General features: G+C 42.2%; 1 protein-coding gene and 1 pseudogene across 1 annotated transcript; one reads left to right on the top strand and one right to left on the bottom strand.

The window, feature by feature from the left end:
- Positions 1–22,962, top strand: part of LOC115421684 (CCR4-NOT transcription complex subunit 1-like) — a 969,367-nt pseudogene that overhangs the window by 933,630 nt on the left and 12,775 nt on the right.
- LOC115420587 (guanine nucleotide-binding protein G(o) subunit alpha-like) lies at positions 613–16,746 on the bottom strand. Its single transcript, XM_030135946.1, has 5 exons — positions 16,625–16,746; positions 16,213–16,341; positions 14,070–14,199; positions 2,204–2,357; positions 613–988 (listed from the first exon to the last, which is right to left on the bottom strand). Exons 1-5 carry the CDS (start codon positions 16,744–16,746, stop codon positions 801–803), a joined length of 723 nt encoding a protein of 240 aa, XP_029991806.1. The 3' UTR covers positions 613–800.

Below are 22,962 nucleotides of genomic sequence, written 5' to 3'. Positions count from 1 at the left end.
CGACGGTTAAGGCCAGTCTGGAAGCCTCACTTCCTGTCGATGAAAACCAGCTCTGGGATGTGAGGCAGTAAAAGAAGACAAAGGAAATAAAAACGACTGACGGCTTCAAAATGTCACATGTAAACAAAAGGTTCAAATCAAGCAGGTCTCGAAGGGTTCGAAGACTCGAAGGTTCGAAGGGTTCGAAGGGTTTGAAGGTTCGGAGGGTTTGGCTGACCTGTTTGTCCTTTTTTCAGTGTATAAACATTATCACATATTTCTGTAAAATCGTTAAAAACATAATCACTACTAAGGCCAAAGAAAAGAAAGGAAATCTGACCCAAATCAAAGGTGAATAAAGTCCGTTCCAGACACTCATGGAATAATAGCGGTGGTTTTCAGAAACAGAAGCCATGTGTTAAAGACAGAACGAACAGAGCAGGTACACAGGCTTTCATCCACTTTGTTCTAGAAGGTTCCAAGGCTGCAGGGGGCGGAGTTTCAAACATCAGGAGGAGAAAGTTGGAGCGAGAAGAGACAAGAACTAAAAACATTATATATATATTTATATACGTATGCCTATTTTTTTTAAATTATCCTCATTATTAATATACCTAGTTGCATTTTTCTTTCTTTTTTCTTTAAATAATCAGCAGAATCATCATCGTCGTCATCATCATTTCCACAGCAGTGTCAAAGGAACAGGAAGGGGCGGGGGAAAGGAGGAGAAGGACAGGGAAGGGGGGGGAGGCAAAGGAGGGGGAGGGGACATGGGGAGGGGCAGGACAGAATGGAGGGAGGGAGGGGTGGGGGCGGGGTGCTCAGTACAAGCCACACCCTCGAAGATTGTTGGCGATGATGATATCGGTGACAGCGTCGAACACCACCTGGATGTTTCCTGTATCTGTGGCGCAGGTCATGTGACAGTAGATTTCCTTATTTGGAGAGCGGTTCTTGCTCTCGAACTGTGCTTGGATGTAAGCGGCCGCGTCCTCGTAGGTGTTTGGTCCTGCACGGAAAAGACGCACAGTCACATGATCAGAGGAAAGCTAGGTTAAAAAACACACGAAGCACAAACATTCAACCAAAAAAACAGTAGAATTAGAGACAGAAAAGAACAAGGAATCAGCAAAGAAGTGACCATATATGAACACAGGTGAGTGGGGTTTGTTGAGCTAATGCTAAAGGCTAGTTTACTGGTGTGGTTAAAGTTCATCAGATGTTTGCAAGTAATTTGATGGTTTTGATTTGTGGAACTGAATATTATATTACTAATATTATTTTATTAATAATAGTCAGACCCAGGACAGACTGTGGTGAAGTTGAAAGGAGGACAGAGGTCAGAGTCCGACTGGAACGGCCTCTAACACTAACTTCTATATAGCGATGTGAAGGGTCAAAGGTCACAGGTGATACCACACTGATATCATTTTACAGCAGCGTGACGCATGAAATCCCTCTATTCATCAGAATAATTCTCACATGATATTTTCAGATACGTAACTAATTAAATTACTCAGTAACAGTATTTGATTACAGTTGGACTGATTTTCTAACAGATGTTTGAAATGGGTCAGTGGAGCTAAAAAAAAAAAGCCCTAAATATAAATTCTACATTTAAACCAACAGCCTCTTCTGATTTCAAAGCAAAAAGAAGATACAGGAGTTTTATTCTGAAGAGTTGAGCTGCAGTTGAACTTCCTTTAGTCTGAACCAACAAGATCTGACCCTGCACTCATTATTTGCATATATATATATATATATATATATATATATATATATACACATACACACACACACACATACATATATATATATACATATATATTGTTGTTTTTTTTTGTTTTTTTTTACACACACATGCATTTATTTAGCAGTAATATTGAACCTGTCTCAGATCATCTTAGTCCAGCAGATCTACTTCTGTTTGGAATCAAAACCATCACATGGATTCACTTTATTAGTTTGGTTTGGTCATGTGGTTCACAGGGACGATTGGGTCCTGGTACCTGTTCCAAACCTGAACCTGTGCTTAAAGCTGAACCCATTTTTCACACCTGTCAGACTTCCTACAATGACTGATTTGGCTGTTTTTTGTGTAGTTTTTCTGTAGTTTTATTTTGTGGGGTTTTTTTGTATTTTTTTTTTTTTTTGTATTTTTTTGTTTTGTTTTTGTATTTTTTTTAGTTTGCTTTTTTTTTTTGTAGTTTTTTTTTTTTTGTACCTGTGTATTCGGGGAAGCAGATGCTGAGTGGAGACTTCTTGATCTTCTCTGCAAACAGATCCTTCTTGTTGAGGAAGAGGATGATGGAGGTGTCGATGAAGAACTTGTTGTTGCAGATCGAGTCGAACAGCATCAAGGACTCGTGCATGCGATTCTGCCGAAGGACGGAGAAGAAGAATGGAGGAAAAATGATGAAATGAGGAGGAATGAGGAGAGAATGAGGAGGAATGGAGACAGAAAAGACAAAGACACTTAGATATTTATAGAAAAGTAATGAAAACCTGTAAATAAAAATCAGTTCCTTGTTCTTAGTTTTAGAGTTAGGGTTAACCCTAAAACTAACCACTGCTCAGTTTAGTATTAAGTCAAACCTCCGATCAAATGTCAGAGGACAGTGTTTACACTGTGGACCTAATGAGGACCTGGAGAGGACAGTGTTTACACTGTAGACCTAATGAGGACCTGGAGAGGACAGTGTTTACACTGTGGACCTAATGAGGACCTGGAGAGGACAGTGTTTACACTGTAGACCTAATGAGGACCTGGAGAGGACAGTGTTTACGCTGTGGACCTAATGAGGACCTGCAGAGGACAGTGTTGATATTTGAACAGAAGCAGACAAACCCGGTCAGACTGAGCAGAAACCTTCAGAGTAAAACCAAACACACAGTATTAAAAGAACAGCAGCAGTTAAAGGAGTCAGAAGGAGTTTATTATATATATGAAGAAATACAGGTTTAATACAATAGAACAGCAGAGGACAGACAGACAGGAGGACAGACAGGGAAACACAACACATGGACACACACATACATGACTGCGTGTGATGTGGGCGGGGCCTGCTGTGATGGTGTGGCTACAGCAGAGCCGTGGATCTGTCCTGTTCCGTCCACCGCCTCAGGTCACACAGCCATGAAAGATGGTGACAGACAAAGCCCCCCCCACGCACACACACTGCCCCCCCCCCCAGGGCTCCTTCCTTTCATCTCGGTGTCAACTGGAGCTTTGCTAACGTACTGGAACATACTGGACATGTTATCAGCCTTTTGTTTGTGCAGCTCCGTCCATCTACGGCTGGACGCTGTGGACGCTCTGAGGCTTCAGATCCAGGACAGGCACCCCCCCCCCCCCCCCACCATCAAACACTGTTTGAGGGGGGGGGGGTTGAGTGTACATTAGACAGCAGCTCCTGTAAGTGCAGCCTGGCCTCAAAATGACTCTAATGGAGTCCGAAGGAAACAAGTATCTACACTGGTTTAACACTGGTTCAACACTGGGTTGATTTATCAAAATTAGGCTAAAGTTGAAATACATTTGGATTTTTCTTTAAAATATGATTAATTAAGAAAATATTCAGACCACTTTCATATGTGGTCCTAAATCTGACCCGGACCACTTTCATCTGCAGTCTGCATCACCGTCTGCTTCCACAGATGCGTCTTCATTTCCAGGGCTTTAATAACGGACACAGATTCGACAGCCTGGAAATCTAACCTGAAAGGGGGCGGAGCTCTGCCTTCTGCCTGGATTCAGAGCAACGGCAGCAGATTTTTAAGACAGACATTTTTTTTGCATAAATAGTCACATATGAACAGAAAAAAGGGTAGACGTCATGTAAATCAGATTCGGTCCAACTGAACCTGTTCATGTGAACATGCACTCAGTCACACGTGACTCATTTTAGGCTCAGATTATAAACGTATTAAACTGATATTATGGGATGTTCCCTTTCAAAGACGTCACCCGGGGCCTTTTCTGTGATCAGCACAGTTTGGGTTTCAGAAAAAAGGATGTTTAAAGATAAAAGTCGTCTGAACTGAGAACCTGACACCGGGTCGGTGCAGAATATGGACCTGATAGCGTGCTGGTCAAACAGGACATTCATTTGTAAAAAAGGCACTTGTTTTCTTTTCTTTTTTTTTATTCTTATCAACTTGATTCACTTTGCTTCTTGGAAACTGGAGATCATCCTGTTTGATTTTTACAGCTGTTGAATGGATCAAACACAATGAACAGACTGAAGCTTTGACTGCAGCTGATGCTCTGTTTACACTAACACACATATTGTCCCCGTCTTTGCCCACATGTCCCCGTCACAGTGTCCACCCTGGGCTTCATCTGTCCCCTTTGAACGGACACCTGAAGACAAATGACATATGGACCAGTACAGAGCTGAGGTCTGGTCCATCCACCGTCCCCCTGGACCTCATTAAAGGACAGATGGACACTGGTCAGTTGGACAGACATGAAGTTTTCTGGGTCCTTGTTGAATTCCATCAGTATTTGCACCAAGGTTCATCCATTCAAATGATGATTTTATTTCAGTTTATAGAAAAAACAAAGAAACAGTGAAACTGCAGCGTGGACCACATCTGTCCCACAGGTGTCTCACCTGTCTGTCTCACCCAAACCTTGTCTTTCAGTTCAGAAAACAGCATTAAAAGCGGTGAAAACAACCCCAGTGTGGACATGACGTCCACATGAACAGATGATGGACACAGACTGGGACAGTGGCGTCCCCTTCACCTTCATAGTCTTTATATTAATGGATCTGATACGGCACTTTTACACTAAACCAGGCCTTTCCGAACTTGTCCATGATCTGTCAAATTGATAAACATCCCAAAGAATGACGTCTAAACTCATCTGGACGGAACAGAAGGACGCACCGGTCCGATACTAGGCTCAGATATCAGCCCCGGTATCAACATTTGAGCTGGATCTGGAAAAGCAACTGATCCCTCAGACCGATCCCTGCCCTTAAATTATTGCAAAACAGGCTCCGTCATGACGAACAGAATTCAAAAATTAATGGGATGAAGGGGGTTGACCCCTGAAATTTGCAACCGGGGTGGGGTGGGGGTGGGGAGTCCCTATGCCAAACAATATGCCCCTCCTTGCTCACAGACCTCAATCCATGATGTGGGGGGAGGGCATATTGTTTGGGGGGTAATTCAGACTGTTGTAACGTACCACAGTAGTTGCTGACGCACACACACACACACACACACATGACAATGTCCCTTGCCCCCCCCCCGCATGTGCTCAACCCACCCCCCCTGTTGAAACCTCTGCTCTAAATCAGCTACAGTATCGGATGGCCCCAGCATCGGTATTGTCGGATATGTGCCTCCCTAGTGACCAGTGGGATGGTCATGTGACCCCACGCAGCTCCTGTATTGGTGCCGATTCTGTCGAAGCTCAGTGTGTTACGAGCAGCGGACAGAACCAGCAGAGACAGCGGACCAGAACCAGCACAGACAGCGGATCAGAACCAGCAGAGACAGCGGACAGAACCAGCAGAGGCAGCGGACAGAACCAGCAGAGACAGCGGACAGAACCAGCAGAGACAGCGGATCAGAACCAGCACAGACAGCGATCAGAACCAGCAGAGACAGCGGACAGAACCAGCAGAGACAGCGGGACCAGCACAGACAGCGGAGGGACCAGAACCAGCAGAGACAGCGGACAGAACCAGCAGAGACAGCGGACCAGAACCAGCAGAGACAGCGGATCAGAACCAGCAGAGACAGCGGACCAGAACCAGCAGAGACAGCGGACCAGAACCAGCAGAGACAGCGGACAGAACCAGCGGTCAGAACCAGCAGAGACAGCGGATCAGAACCAGCAGAGACAGCAGATCAGACCAGCAGGACACATTTAGAACCAGTGCTTGGACCAAATCTGTATATTCAAACCCTGTGGACACAGTATGAGACAGTGGACATGAACGGATCAGTGTCACAAACGTCCCGTTGGTGAGCGTGACATTCAACAGGCATTTGTCGGTGACGGGCACTGCTGTGAACGTCACTCCAAAGTTCACTGATTCTGAATGTAAAAAGGTTCCAACGGACGGACCCATGAAGGCGTGACGCTGTGAGTGGGAACGTTAGGAGACGAAGACATGGACGCAGCCCACAGCCTAAAACGGGTCGAACGCCCCTAACGTCAAACGGCGGTGTCAGTACAGGCCACACCCCGCAGGTTTTGGCTATGATGACATCGGTGACGGCGTCAAACACAAACTGGATGTTGTTGGTGTCGGTGGCGCAGGTCACATGGGAGTAGACCTCTTGTTTGGAGACTTGTTCTTGCTCTCATACTGAGACTTAAGAAGGCGATTCCCTCCAGATACGTGTCCGGACCTACAGGGGACAGACAGAGACAGTCAGGGTTATGGTTAGGGTTAGGACTGGGACTAGGGTTAGGACTGGGGTTAGGACTGGGACTAGGGTTAGGACTGGGGTTAGGGTTAAGTCAAGGCTTCAGAACTTCAACACAATATTTGGACCTTTTTTTTTTTTCATTTCTGTCAGTGCGACTGTTCCTGTTTCTTTCTACACCTCAACACTTTCCTCCTGGTATTTGTGAAACCCTGACCTTGACCTTCTTGACCTTTGACCTACTCGCCCAGCACACTTCCTGCTCAGGTCACGCTGTGGTGGGCGGAGCTTACTGTTACTAAACGTACTGAATGAAACAGGGACTAGTTTCACACAGAGTGAAAAGGTGGTTCTGCTCTGGAACGGAACCGGATTAACACTGGGGGTGTTACTCAGACTGATGAACTGTACACCAGTGTTAAATCTGCTCTGGTTATGTTCACCAGTGTTAAATGTGCTGTGGTTCATTTCTGGTGTTAACTCCTGCTGTGAGTGCAGAGCTTTCATTAGTTTAGAATGAGTCCGATCTGAGGCGGTTCTGGTTCTGAGCCTCAGTACAGGCTCAGACACGACTTCATCACAACAGACGGGGGGGGGGGTGTCTGGTGATGAAAAGGAGAGGGAGGTTAGGGGGGTGCAGAGGAACCAGGCTCCGAATCCTAATTGGCTCTTTTTTTTTCTCACTGTTTCAGCCTCTTTCTGCTCATTTTCCCACAGACTCACTTTGTCTGTTTTTCTCACTCTCTCACTCCTCTTTCTTACATTTCATTCATTGTTTGACTGTTTTTTTTTCTCCTTTTTTTTTTGTCTGCTGCAAACAACTGCGTCTGTCTTTTCCTGGTTCTGGTTCTGTTTTGTCTTTCTACTCCTGGTCTAACTCTGGTTCTTCCACAGATTCCAGTAGAACATTAGTAGAACATCAGAACATGTACCCGTGTACTCGGGAAGCAGATGGACAGCGGTGACTTGATGATCTTGTTCTCGAACAGGTCCTTCTTGTTCAGGAACAGGATGATGGACGTGTCCTTGAACCACTTGTTGTTGCAGATGGAGTCGAAGAGCTTCAGAGACTCGTGCATGCGGTTCTGTGTGAGACAACGTTTGGAGAGGTCACATGGTACAGACGGACGCATCAAAAACAGGAAGTAACCAGGACATGCCCACCACAATTAGCTGATGAAGCTAAAGGTCGACCCACTCATTTACAGACACACTCACTGCAGACTGGGGACACAGGTTTACAGATGTGCTTTGACTTAGAGTTTAGATAGACTTTCATAGTATTTATATATATATATATTTATATATATGTATATTATATGTGTATATATATATATATATATATATATATATATATAATATATATACATATATAGAAGATATATAGAGAGATAGATATAGATATATAGATATAGATATATATAGATATGTATATTAGGCCTGTACCAAACCGTTTCGGTACACACCTGTTCGGTTCGGTTCACAGCTGTACCGAAACGGCACAGTATGAGAGAAAAGAAAAACGAAAAGACATTGTTTGATGAGGACTTTAAATCCGCGCAAGTTCCACACGGACATATGGAAGGAGGCGCACTCGACCCGAAATACGAAATAGCAGCTGATATAAGGTTAAAAAACCCCCAACAAATATGATGTGAACCTGGAAGGAAGAGACTGAAGACCCTCCACCATCAATACAATCCCTTTGGGATCAGTTCAGGTTCAGGTGAAAGACAACACGAGGAAAGAGACGTTAATAAGACGGACGTTGTTTGGCCCCTAGGAACTACGGTAGTTCTAAAACACTTCTACTAGCTCTGTCTGTCTGTCTGTCTCTCTCTCTCTGACACACGCTGTATAGCAGAGGAATAGACCTGGAGTTGGACATTTAAAGTATAAAGTTTCACTTTCGTTTCACGCCAGTGTTAGTTACGTTAGTTATGGACCCCCCCCCCCCACCCCCCGGCTCCGACCAAAAAAAAAAACCCCAAAAACATCCCCCCGACAAATTGCACCCTGCATGCGCGCACGCATGTACACAAAGTGTCCTAAACAGTTGGTTCTCTGTCCTAAAATAAATATTTTGGTTAATTTTTTGTTGTCAAAGTTGCTCTTTAGTTTGTTTCAACAGAATACCAGTTTGTCCTCTTGTTAATGTTGCACTTCATGTGGAATTTTTTTGGTATTTTTATACAGAATGTGAACTGATAGAACTGTGATTAGATTTTGTTTGTTCAAAACTACATGACAGAGAAAAGTGCAATACTAATGTTTAAAATACATGTAGTAATATTAATAATTGATTTTATTTTCTATTTGATTTATAGCAGCAGAAACATATTATTCCTGTTTTTCTATATTCTATTGTGTCCAAAAATTGGGGGAAAAATTTTCAAAAATTCATAAATGTGTTAAAGACATTTTGAGGGGTTTTCTTTCTTCCCGTACCGAACCGAAAAAAAACGGACCCGTGGCTTTCAAAACCGAAAACATACTGAACCGAAAATTTTGTGTACTGTTACAGGCCTTATATATATTATATATATATCTATATATATATATATATATATATACATACACCACACACACACATATATATAATTATATATATATACCACCACACACACACATATATTATATATATATATATCTATATATATATATATATATATATATATATCTATATATACATCATACAGATCCATTGTATTTTTATACTTTTTGTTTTTTGATCTGGTTCTACTGTAGAATAAAACCACTTGTTTGTCATGTTCATTTTTCTCACATTTTTATTTATTTATTTTTTTTCTTAACCCTAACCTTTGACTGTATTATCTATTTATTTTTCTTAACCCTTTGCTCTCTGTGTGAATATAAAGTTTGTGTTGGAGTCTGTGTTGTGATAGGAGCCACATATTTACTGATGTTAGCTAACAGCATTTCTATGCTAACACTAGTGTTACACAATGTTGTGGCTGTAGAGGAGCAGAGGACTGAAGAAAGTCCAACTGGACCCTCAGTGACACCAGAACCATGAACAGACTGAAACAGCAGAACCAGTGCATGGACTGAAACAGCAGAACCAGTGCATGGACTGAAACAGCAGAACCACAGTGAGTCTGAAGGAGGAAGAGTGGGTCCACCTACAGCACAACCACCACACAATACACACACTATACATACTATACACACTATAGCACAACCACACACAACACACACATGATACATACAATATACAATACACAATACACACAACACACACTACCATACAATACACACACAATACACACTATACACACAACACAAACAATAAACTATACACACAACACACACTATACACAAAACACACACACATATACACACTATACACAAAACACACACACATACACACTATACACAAAACACACACACACACATACACACTATACACAAAACACACACAACACACACAATAACACTACACACAATACACACAACACACAGAGGGATTTAGAAAAAAAAAACAAAAAAAAACCAGGAAGCAGTGAAGAGTTCCTCCTTTCTGTGAACAAACCACTTTGCTGTTGAGTGTTGTGTGTGTGTGTGTGTGTGTGTGTGTGTGTGTCATAACAGCAGTTATTAGTAAAGCAGCTTGAACAAAGCCATGCACTTTGAACTCCTAATGTTGGACAAACTAAAACTGAACCCCAACCCTTGACTGGACTAACTAACTAACTAACTAACTAACTAACTATCTATCTATCTATCTATCTATCTATCTATCTATCTATCTATCTCTCTATCTATCTATCTATCTATCTATCTATCTATCTATCTATCTATCTATCTATCTATCTATCTATCTATCTATATTATCTATTTATCTATTATTTATTTTTTCTAACCCTAATCCTAGACTGGACTATTTCTTTCTTTCTTTCTCAACCCTAACCCTAGACTGGACTATTCATTTAGTAATTTTTTTCTTAACCCTAACCTTGGACTGCATTATTTATTTATTTCTTAACCCTAACCTTTGACTGTATTATTTATTTATTCATTCATTCATTTTTTTCTTAACCCTAACCTTGGACTGTATTTTTTATTTATTTTTCTTAACCCTAACCTTGGACTGTTTTTTTATTTATTTTCTTAACCCTAACCTTTGACTTATTTTTATTTATTTATTTATTCATTCATTCATTCATTCATTTTTATTTCTTAACCCTAACCTTTGACTTTTTATTTATTTATTTATTTATTTATTCATTCATTTTTATTTCTTAACCCTAACCTTTGACTGTATTATTTATTACTTATTTCTTAACCCTAACCTTTGACTGTATTAAATACTGCAGAAGTACGAGCAGGAGTTTATATAATGACTATTTTCAACAACAGTGCAATACAGTCTGAGGTGTAGAAGGACTAAGTGAGTGTGAAAAGTGCACATTAAAGGTTCTGTACATGTTTATTCTGTTTGACATCTGTGTCTAAATGATAACAGCTGACAGTGGCAGCTCTACAGGGAACCAAATATGAGCAAAGACTGAGGTTAGTGGAAAGAAAGCAGGAAAAGTACCACTAAAAGAATAACAAATCCAATCAGATGGAAAGAAAAGCAGGAAAAGTACCACTAAAAGATAACAAATCCAATCAGATGGAAAGAAAAGCAGGAAAAGTACCACTAAAAGAATAAAAAAATCCAATCAGACTGAGTGTTTCTTCACTTTTCCCTTTCAGGAGCTCATGGGTCCACCATAACCTCCTCAGACCCAGGAAATGTCAGCACAGTACCAGCTTCTTTTGTTTTTATTCAATAAGTGCCTATATTGGAAACATCATGAGGCAACAGTTTTTCAGATGCAGTTTTTTAACATTTTTATGGAATGTCCTTTGTGGTGGACAGTTTTCTTTTTTTGGTTAAAGTTGTGAAACTCTTGTCCACAAATGTGGACAGAAAACCCATAGCTGGGTCTGAGGAGGATAAATAATTCACTAGTGCATTTTCTGATGAACGCACAAAAACACATTTAGGTTGAACTTTAAAATATCAATGAACCGAAACCCTTCAAACAAAGAGCCAAGTGAAGAAAAACCAAGACTACAATCAGGAATTTAGATTGAACACCAAAGAACGGATCGAGTTGAAAGCAGGTTCTCTTTAGACAAAGGACGAAAGAACGGATTCAACAACCAATCAGAAGAGAGGAAGGAGGTAAAACAGATTTAAGAAAAAACAGATGGAGGTAAAGTCCACACGCACGCACGCACACACACGCACACACACACACACACACACCAAAAGAGACACTGCTCTCAACTTCTGCTGACTACACATAGACCTATCAGGAGGGTTCATACCTGTCTGTGGGCGGAGCATCTGCAGAGGATCTGACTGCTGATTGGTTAGAGAGGAGACAGTCGGTGGCGAGAGTGACAGGAGGAGTGGAAGGAGCCAGAGATGCTGCAGGGCGGAGCTTAAGAGCAGGAACAGCAAATGAGGGGACATGGCTACATCCCAGTCCACACGTGGGAACCCCCCCCCAAAAACAAAACAAAAACACAACATACATACACGCAAACATGGTTTTAGCGCTGGAGAGAACGTTTTAGCAGGAGGGCGGGACTTCCTGTCCGCCAGAGAAGGTGTGTTTGTGCACGTGTGACTTTGATTTGACAAGAGGCAGAAAAAAAAGACACACGGAGAGACAGCTGATGAACTGAAGGAAGGGAACAGCAGACAGGAAGTAGTGTTTGGTATGAGATGTGTGTGTATATGTGAGCACGAATGCACCGTAATGAACACCTGCCAGAATAAATACACACAAATACACAGAGGGGACACCGTTAGCATGAGGCCGTTTCTATGTTCAAATATTCGGACTCTGAATCTGTCATCTTCAGCACAAAAAAATACAGGTTCAGATTCCACAAAAATTGAACCTGAAGTTTATGATGAGAATTATGGGTCATTTTAACATGATTATGTCTGTTACTAAATTGTCCTTATTTTTCTTTGTGCCATTTTAATTTTCGGTTGTTGATGTTATTCTTTTTTCTTTTCAGGTGTAAACAAACTCATCATGTAATTGTACTTTTTTCACCTGTAAAACAACACAAATACATGAAGTTGACACCGTTAGCGTGAGGCTGTCACACCACTGTTTGGTTTTTATCAAATCTGTAAATATTATTGTGTTTTTGAATGAATTCAGGAAACACTCATCTCGAGTGGGAAGTGCCCATATTTGGAAAAGAGGGCGGAGTTGGAGAAGACCCTTGTACCCCTGTTGTCCTGTAGTTCTGTACCCCTGTACCCTTGTACCCCTGCAGTCCTGTATCCTCGTACCCCTGTACTCTTGTACCCCTGTAGTCCTGTATCCTCGTACCCCTGTACCCTTGTACCCCTGCAGTCCTATACCCTCGTACCCCTGTACTCTTGTACCCCTGTAGTCCTGTATCCTCGTACCCCTGTACCCTTGTACCCCTGCAGTCCTATACCCTCGTACCCCTGTACTTTTGTACCCCTGTAGTCCTGTATCCTCGTACCCCTGTACTCTTGTACCCCTGCAGTCCTGTACCCTCGTACCCCTGTACTCTTGTACCCCTGTAGTCCTGTATCCTTGTACCCCGTAGTCCTGTACCCTTGTAGTCCTGTACCCCTGAACTCGTGTACTCTTGTACCCCTGTACTTTTGTATCCCTGTACCCCTGTAGTCCTGGACCCCTGTACACCTGTAGTCCTGGTTTAATGCATTAGTGAGTCCATGTGTGTGTTTTGTGTTGTTGTTGTGTTCTACACACCCTGTGGTTCCAGTTTCTGATGCAGGTGCAGTCGGTCCACAGTGTTTCCAACTGCACATGCATTGATCCTAAACACTGGCCTATATTTGGACCCACATACGCAGCAGTCGCGATCAATTATTAAAGAACAACAACAGAAACTCTGTGCACCTCTTAAATGTCTGTGTATGTGGGGCTTGTATGTGGGGGGTGGGGGCTGTGATGGATACTGCCTCTGCTCATCTGACGTTCCTCTGGAGCTCCCAGCTCAGAGGGGGGGGGTATGACATCTGCATAAATAGAGCAGCTGCTGAACACTAGTTCCATCCTGGAATTCTCTGCGGATCCACGTCAGGATTATAAATAGCGGTGAGCACTATGAATTCAAATCAGCTTATTTGCTTTTAGGCGTCGCAGCAGCAGCAGCATCTTTTCCAGGCACGTGGTGGTTGTGTGGCCTTTGTCAGAGGAAACACCCAGTTTTCAGTCTGATGGGGGGGGTTTACAATGTGCAAAACAGGCTGTAGAAACCCAGGTTTGGTTCTCATTTGACTCGTCCTCACTTCGTTATGTCCAGTATATAACAGTAAACACCTGTGAGTTCATTAAACCCAGAACTTGAATATGTGAAACAGGTCCATATTTGGCCCAAATGTACAGTTTAAGGCAGTGGAACAGGTCCTGGACGACCACATGTACACCTCATGTATTTGAAACGGAGCATCTGCTTTGGCTGGAGCAGATAGAAGAACACATGAACACAGGAAACCTATGGATGGACAAAGAAGAACCCTGTTCCAGCCCAGAGCAGAGCCTTCAGTGACTGGACAGGTCATTTATGTGTGTGTGTGTGTGTGTGGTGGGGTGGGTGGTGGTGGTGGTGGTGGTGGGGGGGGGGGGGTACAGCCCACATCCACATGGACCATTTGCTCTTACCGTGGTCTCGTCCTCATGCAGAACCTGGTCGTATCCGCTGAGTGCCACGCAGAAGATGATGGCTGTGACGTCCTCGAAACAGTGGATCCACTTCTTCCTCTCTGACCTCTGACCTCCCACATCGAACAGCCTGGGGGGGGGGGGGGGGCACAGACAGAATACATACAGAAAATGATTTAACATATTTAAAAGATTCATGAAGTATAAAGTGTGGGAATTTTATATATTCATATATTATATTGTATTATATCATATCAGATCACTATATTACTATAACTAACTAACTAACTGCAGTTGCAGATGCTCAGACCCAGTCACCACTATATAGACCTGGTCAAAGTCAAACAGCTGTTTCTAACCCATCAGCTTCAACCACTAAAGGTCTCAAATATCCGACCTAGTTGACGGAACCATTGGAAGGAAATAATCAATATGACTAACACACTTTTCTAATATGAATACATACAACTGTGTTTGATAAGATCAGTATATATAACACACTATGAACAGGCTGACAGACGGTATGTAAACACAGAATTAAAGCTAACAGAAGCTAATGTAGCTAACCTATGCTAACTGTCACCAATAGCCCACTCAGCAGAAGCCAAAGCCTCCTATTAGCCTGCTAAGAAATAATCCACAGACCAACCATGGACAGACTGACTAGAGGAACAGGATGTGTTCTAGGGCTAACTTTGTAAAGGTCTGGGTCCAGTGAAAGGAACCGGGTCATGTAAGTGCCGGATGTGAAGGTGGGCTGATGGGCTCCACCCAGTCCAGGAACACTGGGTCCCCTCCTCCCACATGCTAAAGCACTGCCAGGAAAAGCCGATAAGATTCAGGGAAAAGAGCCTGTGTCCCGCCCACTCCACTGGAAACGACCCCTGCAGAACATCATTCAACACAACACTTCATTGTGTTTAAAGTGACCGTATTTAAACATATACTAAGGAATGCATTTTGTGTACAAGGAAGATGGAAAAGTAAAAGTAAAACAAACATCAGATGTGGAGTGGAACAGCAGATTCACCCCGAAAAACAACTGGGAGTCTAGAGGTGAAGAACCTCTGCTTTGTGACTATTAGTATATCCATTATTCATGTGTGTGTGTAAATATATATATATACAGGGTGGGGAAGCAAAATGTACAATGAACATTTGTTGTTTTTTCTCAGCAGACACTACGTCAGTTGTTTTGAACCCAAACATATACTGATGTCATAATCATACCTAACACTATTATCCATACCTTTTCACAAACTTTTGCCCATATGAGTAATCAGGAAAGCAAACGTCAAAGAGTGTGTGATTTGCTGAATGCACTCGTCACACCAAAGGAGATTTCAAAATAGTTGGAGTGTCCATAAAGACTGTTTATAATGGAAAGAAGAGAATGACTATGAGCAAAACTATTACCAGAAAGTCTGGAGGATACTATTAAAGAAGAATGGGAGAAGTTGTCACCCCAATATTTGAGGAACACTTGCGCAAGTTTCAGGAAGCGTGTGAAGGCAGTTATTGAGAAAGAAGGAGGACACATAGAATAAAAACATTTTCTATTATGGACATTTTCTTGTGGCAAATAAATTCTCATGACTTTCAGTAAACTAATTGGTCATACACTGTCTTTCAATCCCTGCCTCAAAATATTAAATTTTGCTTCCCCACCCTGTGTGTGTATATATATATATATATATATATATATATTATATATATATATGAGCATTTATGTATATATGTATATGAATATAGGCAGTAATATGGTAATTTGATAAATCAGAGGTGAGAAGCCCCCTCCCCATTCTTGTGTCATTTCTCCTCCCTCTCCTCCTCCAATCCCAGAATGCCCCTCCCTCCTCTCTGTCATGGTTCCCACTGTTCCTTCCTTTAATCTAATTCTGTCTCATTTCAGAGGCGGACCATCAGAAATGTAGACACTTGGTGAAAGCGTCTAATTAAATTAACTGAAGTGGAGACAGGAGGAGAAGACCAATGAGCAGAGGGACTGGGAGGGGCAGAAGGACTGGGAGGGAGGAGCAGAGGGACTGGGAGGGGCAGAGGGACTGGGAGGGAGGAGCAGAGGGACTGGGAGGGGCAGAGCTGCTGACAGGAACAGCACTGTGACCCCACTGTGACCCCTGACCTGAAGTGGAGGTTTTTGAAGGTAAAGTGTGTCTCCACGATGCCTGTGGTCTTCACTCTGGTCCTCAGGATGTCCTGCTCTGTGGGTTGGTAGTCCGATGCTCCGATCCGGTCTAGGCTGTCTAAGTAACTGAAATAAAAAAAAGACACAAAGAGCACATGAGCAGAGATTCTCACACACACACACACACACACACACACACACACACACACACACACACACAGTTCTGATGTACTATGAACCTCAGTTAATGAGATCCAAAACTATCAGACTCACATGTGTTTGTTGACACTAGAACATGTCTGTCCTATTGATCTGTCACAGCTGATCAACTCAAATGAACCTGAACTAATGCCAACAGGTCACAGTCTGGGAGACGGTCCTGTTTAAAGGAGGGGTTAGTGTGTCCTACTGGTTGTCATGGAGACAGTCCACTGTATAAACTGCTGTGGGATCCACCAGCACTAACGGAACAGAGACTGGAATGACCCAGAAGAACAGGAACCCATGGAGGAACTGGGACTGGACCCACATCAGCACCTAGAACATCTACAAGTTCTCCAGGTGCATTGTGGGTAGAACATATGTCTGTATTAGTTCATGTAGAAGTTCTCCAGGTTCATTGTGGATAGAACATACATCTGTATTAGTTCATGTGGAAGTTCTCCAGGTGCATTGTGGGTAGAACACACGTCTGTATTAGTTCATGTAGAAGCTCTCCTGGTGCATTGTGGGTAGAACATACATCTGTATTAGTTCATGTAGAAGTTCTCCAGGTGGACTGTGGGTAGAACATACGTCTGTATTAGTTCATGTAGAAGTTCTCCTGGTGCATTGTGGGTAGAACATACATCTGTATTAGTTCATAGAAGTTCTCCAGTGCATTGTGGGTAGAACATACGTCTGTATTATTTGTTCTTGGGTCGTTCCATAAATGTTGATGTGATCAGAACAGATTGGTTGGGCATTCCCTTTGGTTGGGCCTAAGCCCCGCCCCTCAGTAGGGGTAAGAAAATATCGGTTGTGCAATATATTGTGATATTTCATTTTATGATACTGTATTGATATTAAAAAATACTAATCAATATTTTTAGGTATTTATTTAAACGAGTATTTTGCTCTGTTGTTTGTACTAAAAAGGCAGTACTGTGATATTGCAGGTCATGCATGTAGTTTATTTTTTTAATGGATAACACCGTTTTGTTAAACTGGCTATTTCAATCATCCTTAAAGCATTTTTTACCGTCTGAAAGAAGCGAGGGTAGTTCCTTTGTTGGGATCACTCAAAAATAATGTTATGATGTTGGATGATTAAGTGACTGAACACTATACATTCATTTCACAACTAACAGAATATGAACATTTGAGCAGGATCTGAAACTGTAATGTCTGTAAACATCATTTTATGTATTTATTTATTTATTACTAGGGGCATTGTACCCGTGGCTAAAACGCCCTCCTGTGGTGCAACAGCGGCATTGTGTGCAAACGCCCTCCCGTGCTGCAACATCAATCGAACACGGACGGGACACCGGTCACAGAACGTGCATTATAGTAGGATTATCATTAAAACAAAATTTCGTTTTTACAGAGGAAAGTTTTGTGATATAGTATTAAATCCTGTTGTGATCAAATAAAAATGTGTTTAGTATTTGCACATATTTCTGGTATTATTAAAGTTTTCCAGGAAATAATATCCTAGAGGAAGAAACAAAACAAACAAAATATTGCCTTGTTAACAGTATCGTGATATATCATGACATATCGTATTGTGGTCCTAATATTGTGATTTGTACCGTATCACCAGATTCTTGCCAATACACAGCCCTACTCCTCAGCCAGTTTAGGGCGGAGCTGTTCCAGTTCAAACCTGCCTTTCAGGCCAGATCAGTACAGATGCAGAATCAGCCACTGGAACCAGGTTTAGGTTCAGGTTCAGGTTCAGGTTCAGGTTTGGTCACACACATTCCACTACACACACATCCATATTTCCATCTACTCCTCCAGTACTGGTGTGGGTTCTGTCACAAACGCCCAGATTTCAGATTCTTCAGGACAAAGCTGGACCACTTTAGTCTATTTGACAGATGGAACCCTCAGCACGTCCTGTTAGTAGATCACTTTGCACATGTTTTTAACCAAACCTTGAATAAGTCAGACCTTTAGTGTGAACTATGACCCACTGGTGTAAAACTGCAGGTCCACACGACTGTTTTTACATGAATTCAAGGACGTCTACGATAGAACATCTGTCCATCTGGTGGCAGAAAGGCTGAAATGGAAAGGAAACCACACATACACACACATATGAAACCACACAAACCACACATATCAAACCACACAAACACACACATATCAAACCACACAAACACACACATATCAAACCACACATCCATCCATCCATCCATTCTCTTCCGCTTATCCGGGGCCGGTCGCGGGGGTAACAGTCTAAGCAGGGATGCCCAGACTTCCCTCTCCTCAGACTCCTCCTCCAGCTCTTCCGGGGGGATCCCGAGGCGTTCCCAGGCCAGCCGAGAGACATAGTCTCTCCAGCGTGTCCTGGGTCTTCCCCGAGGTCTCCTCCCGGTGGGACATGCCCGGAACACCTCCCCTGGGAGGCGTCCAGGAGGCATCCGAAACAGATGCCTGATCCACCTCAGCTGGCCCCTCTCGACGCGGAGGAGCAGCGGCTCTACTCCGAGCTCCTCCCTGGTGACTGAGCTCCTCCCCCTATCCCTAAGGGTGCGCCCAGCCACCCTGCGGAGGAAACTCATTTGGACCGCTTGTATCCGGGATCTTGTCCTTTCGGTCATGACCCAAAGCTCATGACCATAGGTGAGGGTAGGAACGTAGACTGACCGGTAAATCGAGAGCTTCGCCTCTCAGCTCAGCTCCTTCTTCACCACAACCGACCGGTACAGCGACTGCATCACTGCAGACGCTGCACCGACCCGTCTGTCAATCTCACGCTCCATCCTTCCCTCACTGTGAACAAGACCCCGAGATACTTAAACTCCTCCACTTGGGGCAGAGACTCCCCACCGAACGGGGAAAGGGCAGACCACCTTTTTCCGGTCGAGAACCATGGCCTTGATGGTTCTCAAACCACACAAACACACACATATCCAACCACACAAACACACACATATGAAACCACACAAACACACACATATAAAACCACACAAACACACACATATGAAACCACACAAACACACACATATCAAACCACACAAACACACACATATGAAACCACACAAACACACACATAAAACCACACAAAACACACATATGAAACCAGACAAACACACACATGAAACCCACAAAACACAAATATGAAACCACACAAACACACACATATGAAACCACACAAACACACACATATGAAACCACACAAACACACACATATGAAACCACACAAAAACACACATGAAACCACACAAACACACACATATGAAACCACACAAACACACATATGAAACCACACATACACACACATATATGAAACCACACAAACACACACATAAAACCACACAAAAACACACATATGAAACCAGACAAACACACACATGAAACCACACAAACACACACATAAACCACACAAAAACACACATTGGAAACCAGACAAACACACACATATGAAACCACACAAACACACACATATGAAACCACACAAACACACACATATGAAACCACACAAACACACATATAAAACCACACAAAAACACACATATGAAACCACACATACACACATATGAAACCACACAAACCACACATAAAACCACACAAACACACACATGAAACCACACAAACACACACATAAAACCACACAAACACACACATATGAAACCACACAAACACACACATAAAAAACCACACAAACACACATATGAAACCACACAAACACACACATATGAAACCACACAAACACACATAAAAAACCACACAAACAGCCACATATGAAACCAGACAAACACACACATATGAAACCACACAAAAACACACATATGAAACCACAAACACACACATATGAAACCACACAAACACACATGAAACCACACAAACACACACTATGAAACCACACAAACACTCATGAAACCACACAAACACACACATATGAAACCACACAAACACACACATGAAACCACACAAACACACACATATGAAACCAGACAAACACACACATATGAAACCACACAAACACACACATATGAAACCACACAAACACACATGAAACCACACAAACACACACATATGAAACCACACAAACACAAACATATGAAACCATACAAACACACACATATGAAACCACACAAACACACATGAAACCACACAAACACACACATATGAAACCACACAAACACATACATATGAAACCACACAAACACACACATATGAAACCACACAAACACACATGAAACCACACAAACACACACATATGAAACCACACAAACACAAACATATGAAACCACACAAACACACACATATGAAACCACACAAACACACATATAAAACCACACAAAACACACATATGAAACCACACAAAAACACACATATGAAACCACACAAACACACAATATGAAACCACACAAAACACAAACATATGAAACCACACAAACACACACATATGAAACCACACAAACACACAACATATGAAACCACACAAACACACACATATGAAACACACACAAACACACATATAAAACCACACAAACACACATATAAAACCCACAAAAAACACACATATGAAACCACACAAAACACACATATGAAACCACAAAAACCACATATGAAACCACACAAACACACACATATGAAACCACACAAACACACACATATGAAACCACACAAACACACATATGAAACCACACAAACACACACATATAAAACCACACAAAAACACACATATGAAACCACACAAACACACATATGAAACCACACAAACACACACATATCAAACCACACAAACCACACATATCAAACCACACAACACACACATATAAAACCACACAAAACACACATATGAAACCACACAAAACACACATATGAAACCACACAAAACACATATATGAAACCACACAAACACACATATAAAACCACACACACATATGAAACCACAAACACACACATGAAACCACACAAACACACACATATGAAACCACACAAACACACACATAAAACCACACACACACACATATGAAACCACACAAACACAAACATGAAACCACACAAACACACACATATGAAACCACACAAACACACACATAAAACCACACAAACACACACATATGAAACCACACACACCACACATGAAACCACACAAACACACACATATGAAACCACACACAAACATATGAAACCACACACACACACACATATGAAACCACACACACACACACACACACACACATATGAAATATGTGTGTGGTGTGACCTTTAGCACCATGGCAGTCATCTGAACAGAGGAGGTTCTACTGTGGATGTTCTAACCCTACAGGCACAAACCCAAACAAACACACACACCAGCACAAACGCTAACGTTAGTTCAAGTAAACAACTTCTGTTCCCTGGAGACACACACACACACACACATACACACACACACACACACAACATACACACACCCACACACACACAACTAATGTAAACGCTGTTAAACCATTTCCAGGAAGGAATTTAAAACAGAGGATGATGGAACAGTTCCCCTCCATAGGGTTAGTACCAACAGGGTTAGTACCAACAGGGTTAGCACCAACAGGGTTAGTACCAACAGGGTTAGTACCAACAGGGTTAGCACCAACAGGGTTAGTACCAACAGGGTTAGTACCAACAGGGTTAGCACCAACAGGGTTAGTACCAACAGGGTTAGTACCAACAGGGTTAGCACCAACAGGGTTAGCACCAACAGGCCACACACTGAAGCACACATAGACTGTTTTCAATGGATATGGACATATATACAGAGTGTGTACATGTACATATATACAGAGTGTGTACATGTACATATATACAGAGTGTGTACCTGTACATATATACAGAGTGTGTACATGTACATATAAACAGAGTGTGTGCATTTACATATATATACAGAGTGTGTACATGAACATATTACAGAGTGTGTACCTGTACATGTATACAGAGTGTGTACATGTACATATATACAGAGTGTGTACATGAACATATATACAGAGTGTGTACATGTACATATATACAGAGTGTGTACATGTACATATAAACAGAGTGTGTACATGTACATATATATACAGAGTGTGTACATGTACATATAAACAGTGTGTACATGTACATATAACGAGTGTGTACATGCACATATATACAGAGTGTGTACATGAACATATATACAGAGTGTGTACATGTACATATATATACAGAGTGTGTACATGTACATATAAACAGAGTGTGTACATGTACATATATACAGAGTGTGTACATGTACATATAAACAGAGTGTGTACATGTACATATATACAGAGTGTGTACATGTACATATAGACACAGTAGCAGTGTTAGTGTAAAGGTCCTCACAGGGACGGGCTGTCCGTCCCCCTTGTGTCCATGTGTACTTGTAAATAGGTCAGTATTCAGGACATGTTCACAGATCCCAGTGGGGCCTTCAGGCTCTACCCACTGCTCCAGAATGCATCTGTCTCCTGCTTCTATAGAATAAACACCCAGTATCAGACTGTGATTCCAAACACTAACAAACACACAGTTCCTCCTTCCTGTCAATCACAC

The sequence above is a fragment of the Sphaeramia orbicularis genome, chromosome 6 (assembly GCF_902148855.1).
Source record: "Sphaeramia orbicularis chromosome 6, fSphaOr1.1, whole genome shotgun sequence".
Lineage (NCBI taxonomy): Eukaryota > Metazoa > Chordata > Actinopteri > Kurtiformes > Apogonidae > Sphaeramia > Sphaeramia orbicularis.
The sequence above is the reverse complement of the archived record's forward strand: the minus strand, read 5'-3'. Positions and strand labels throughout refer to the sequence as shown.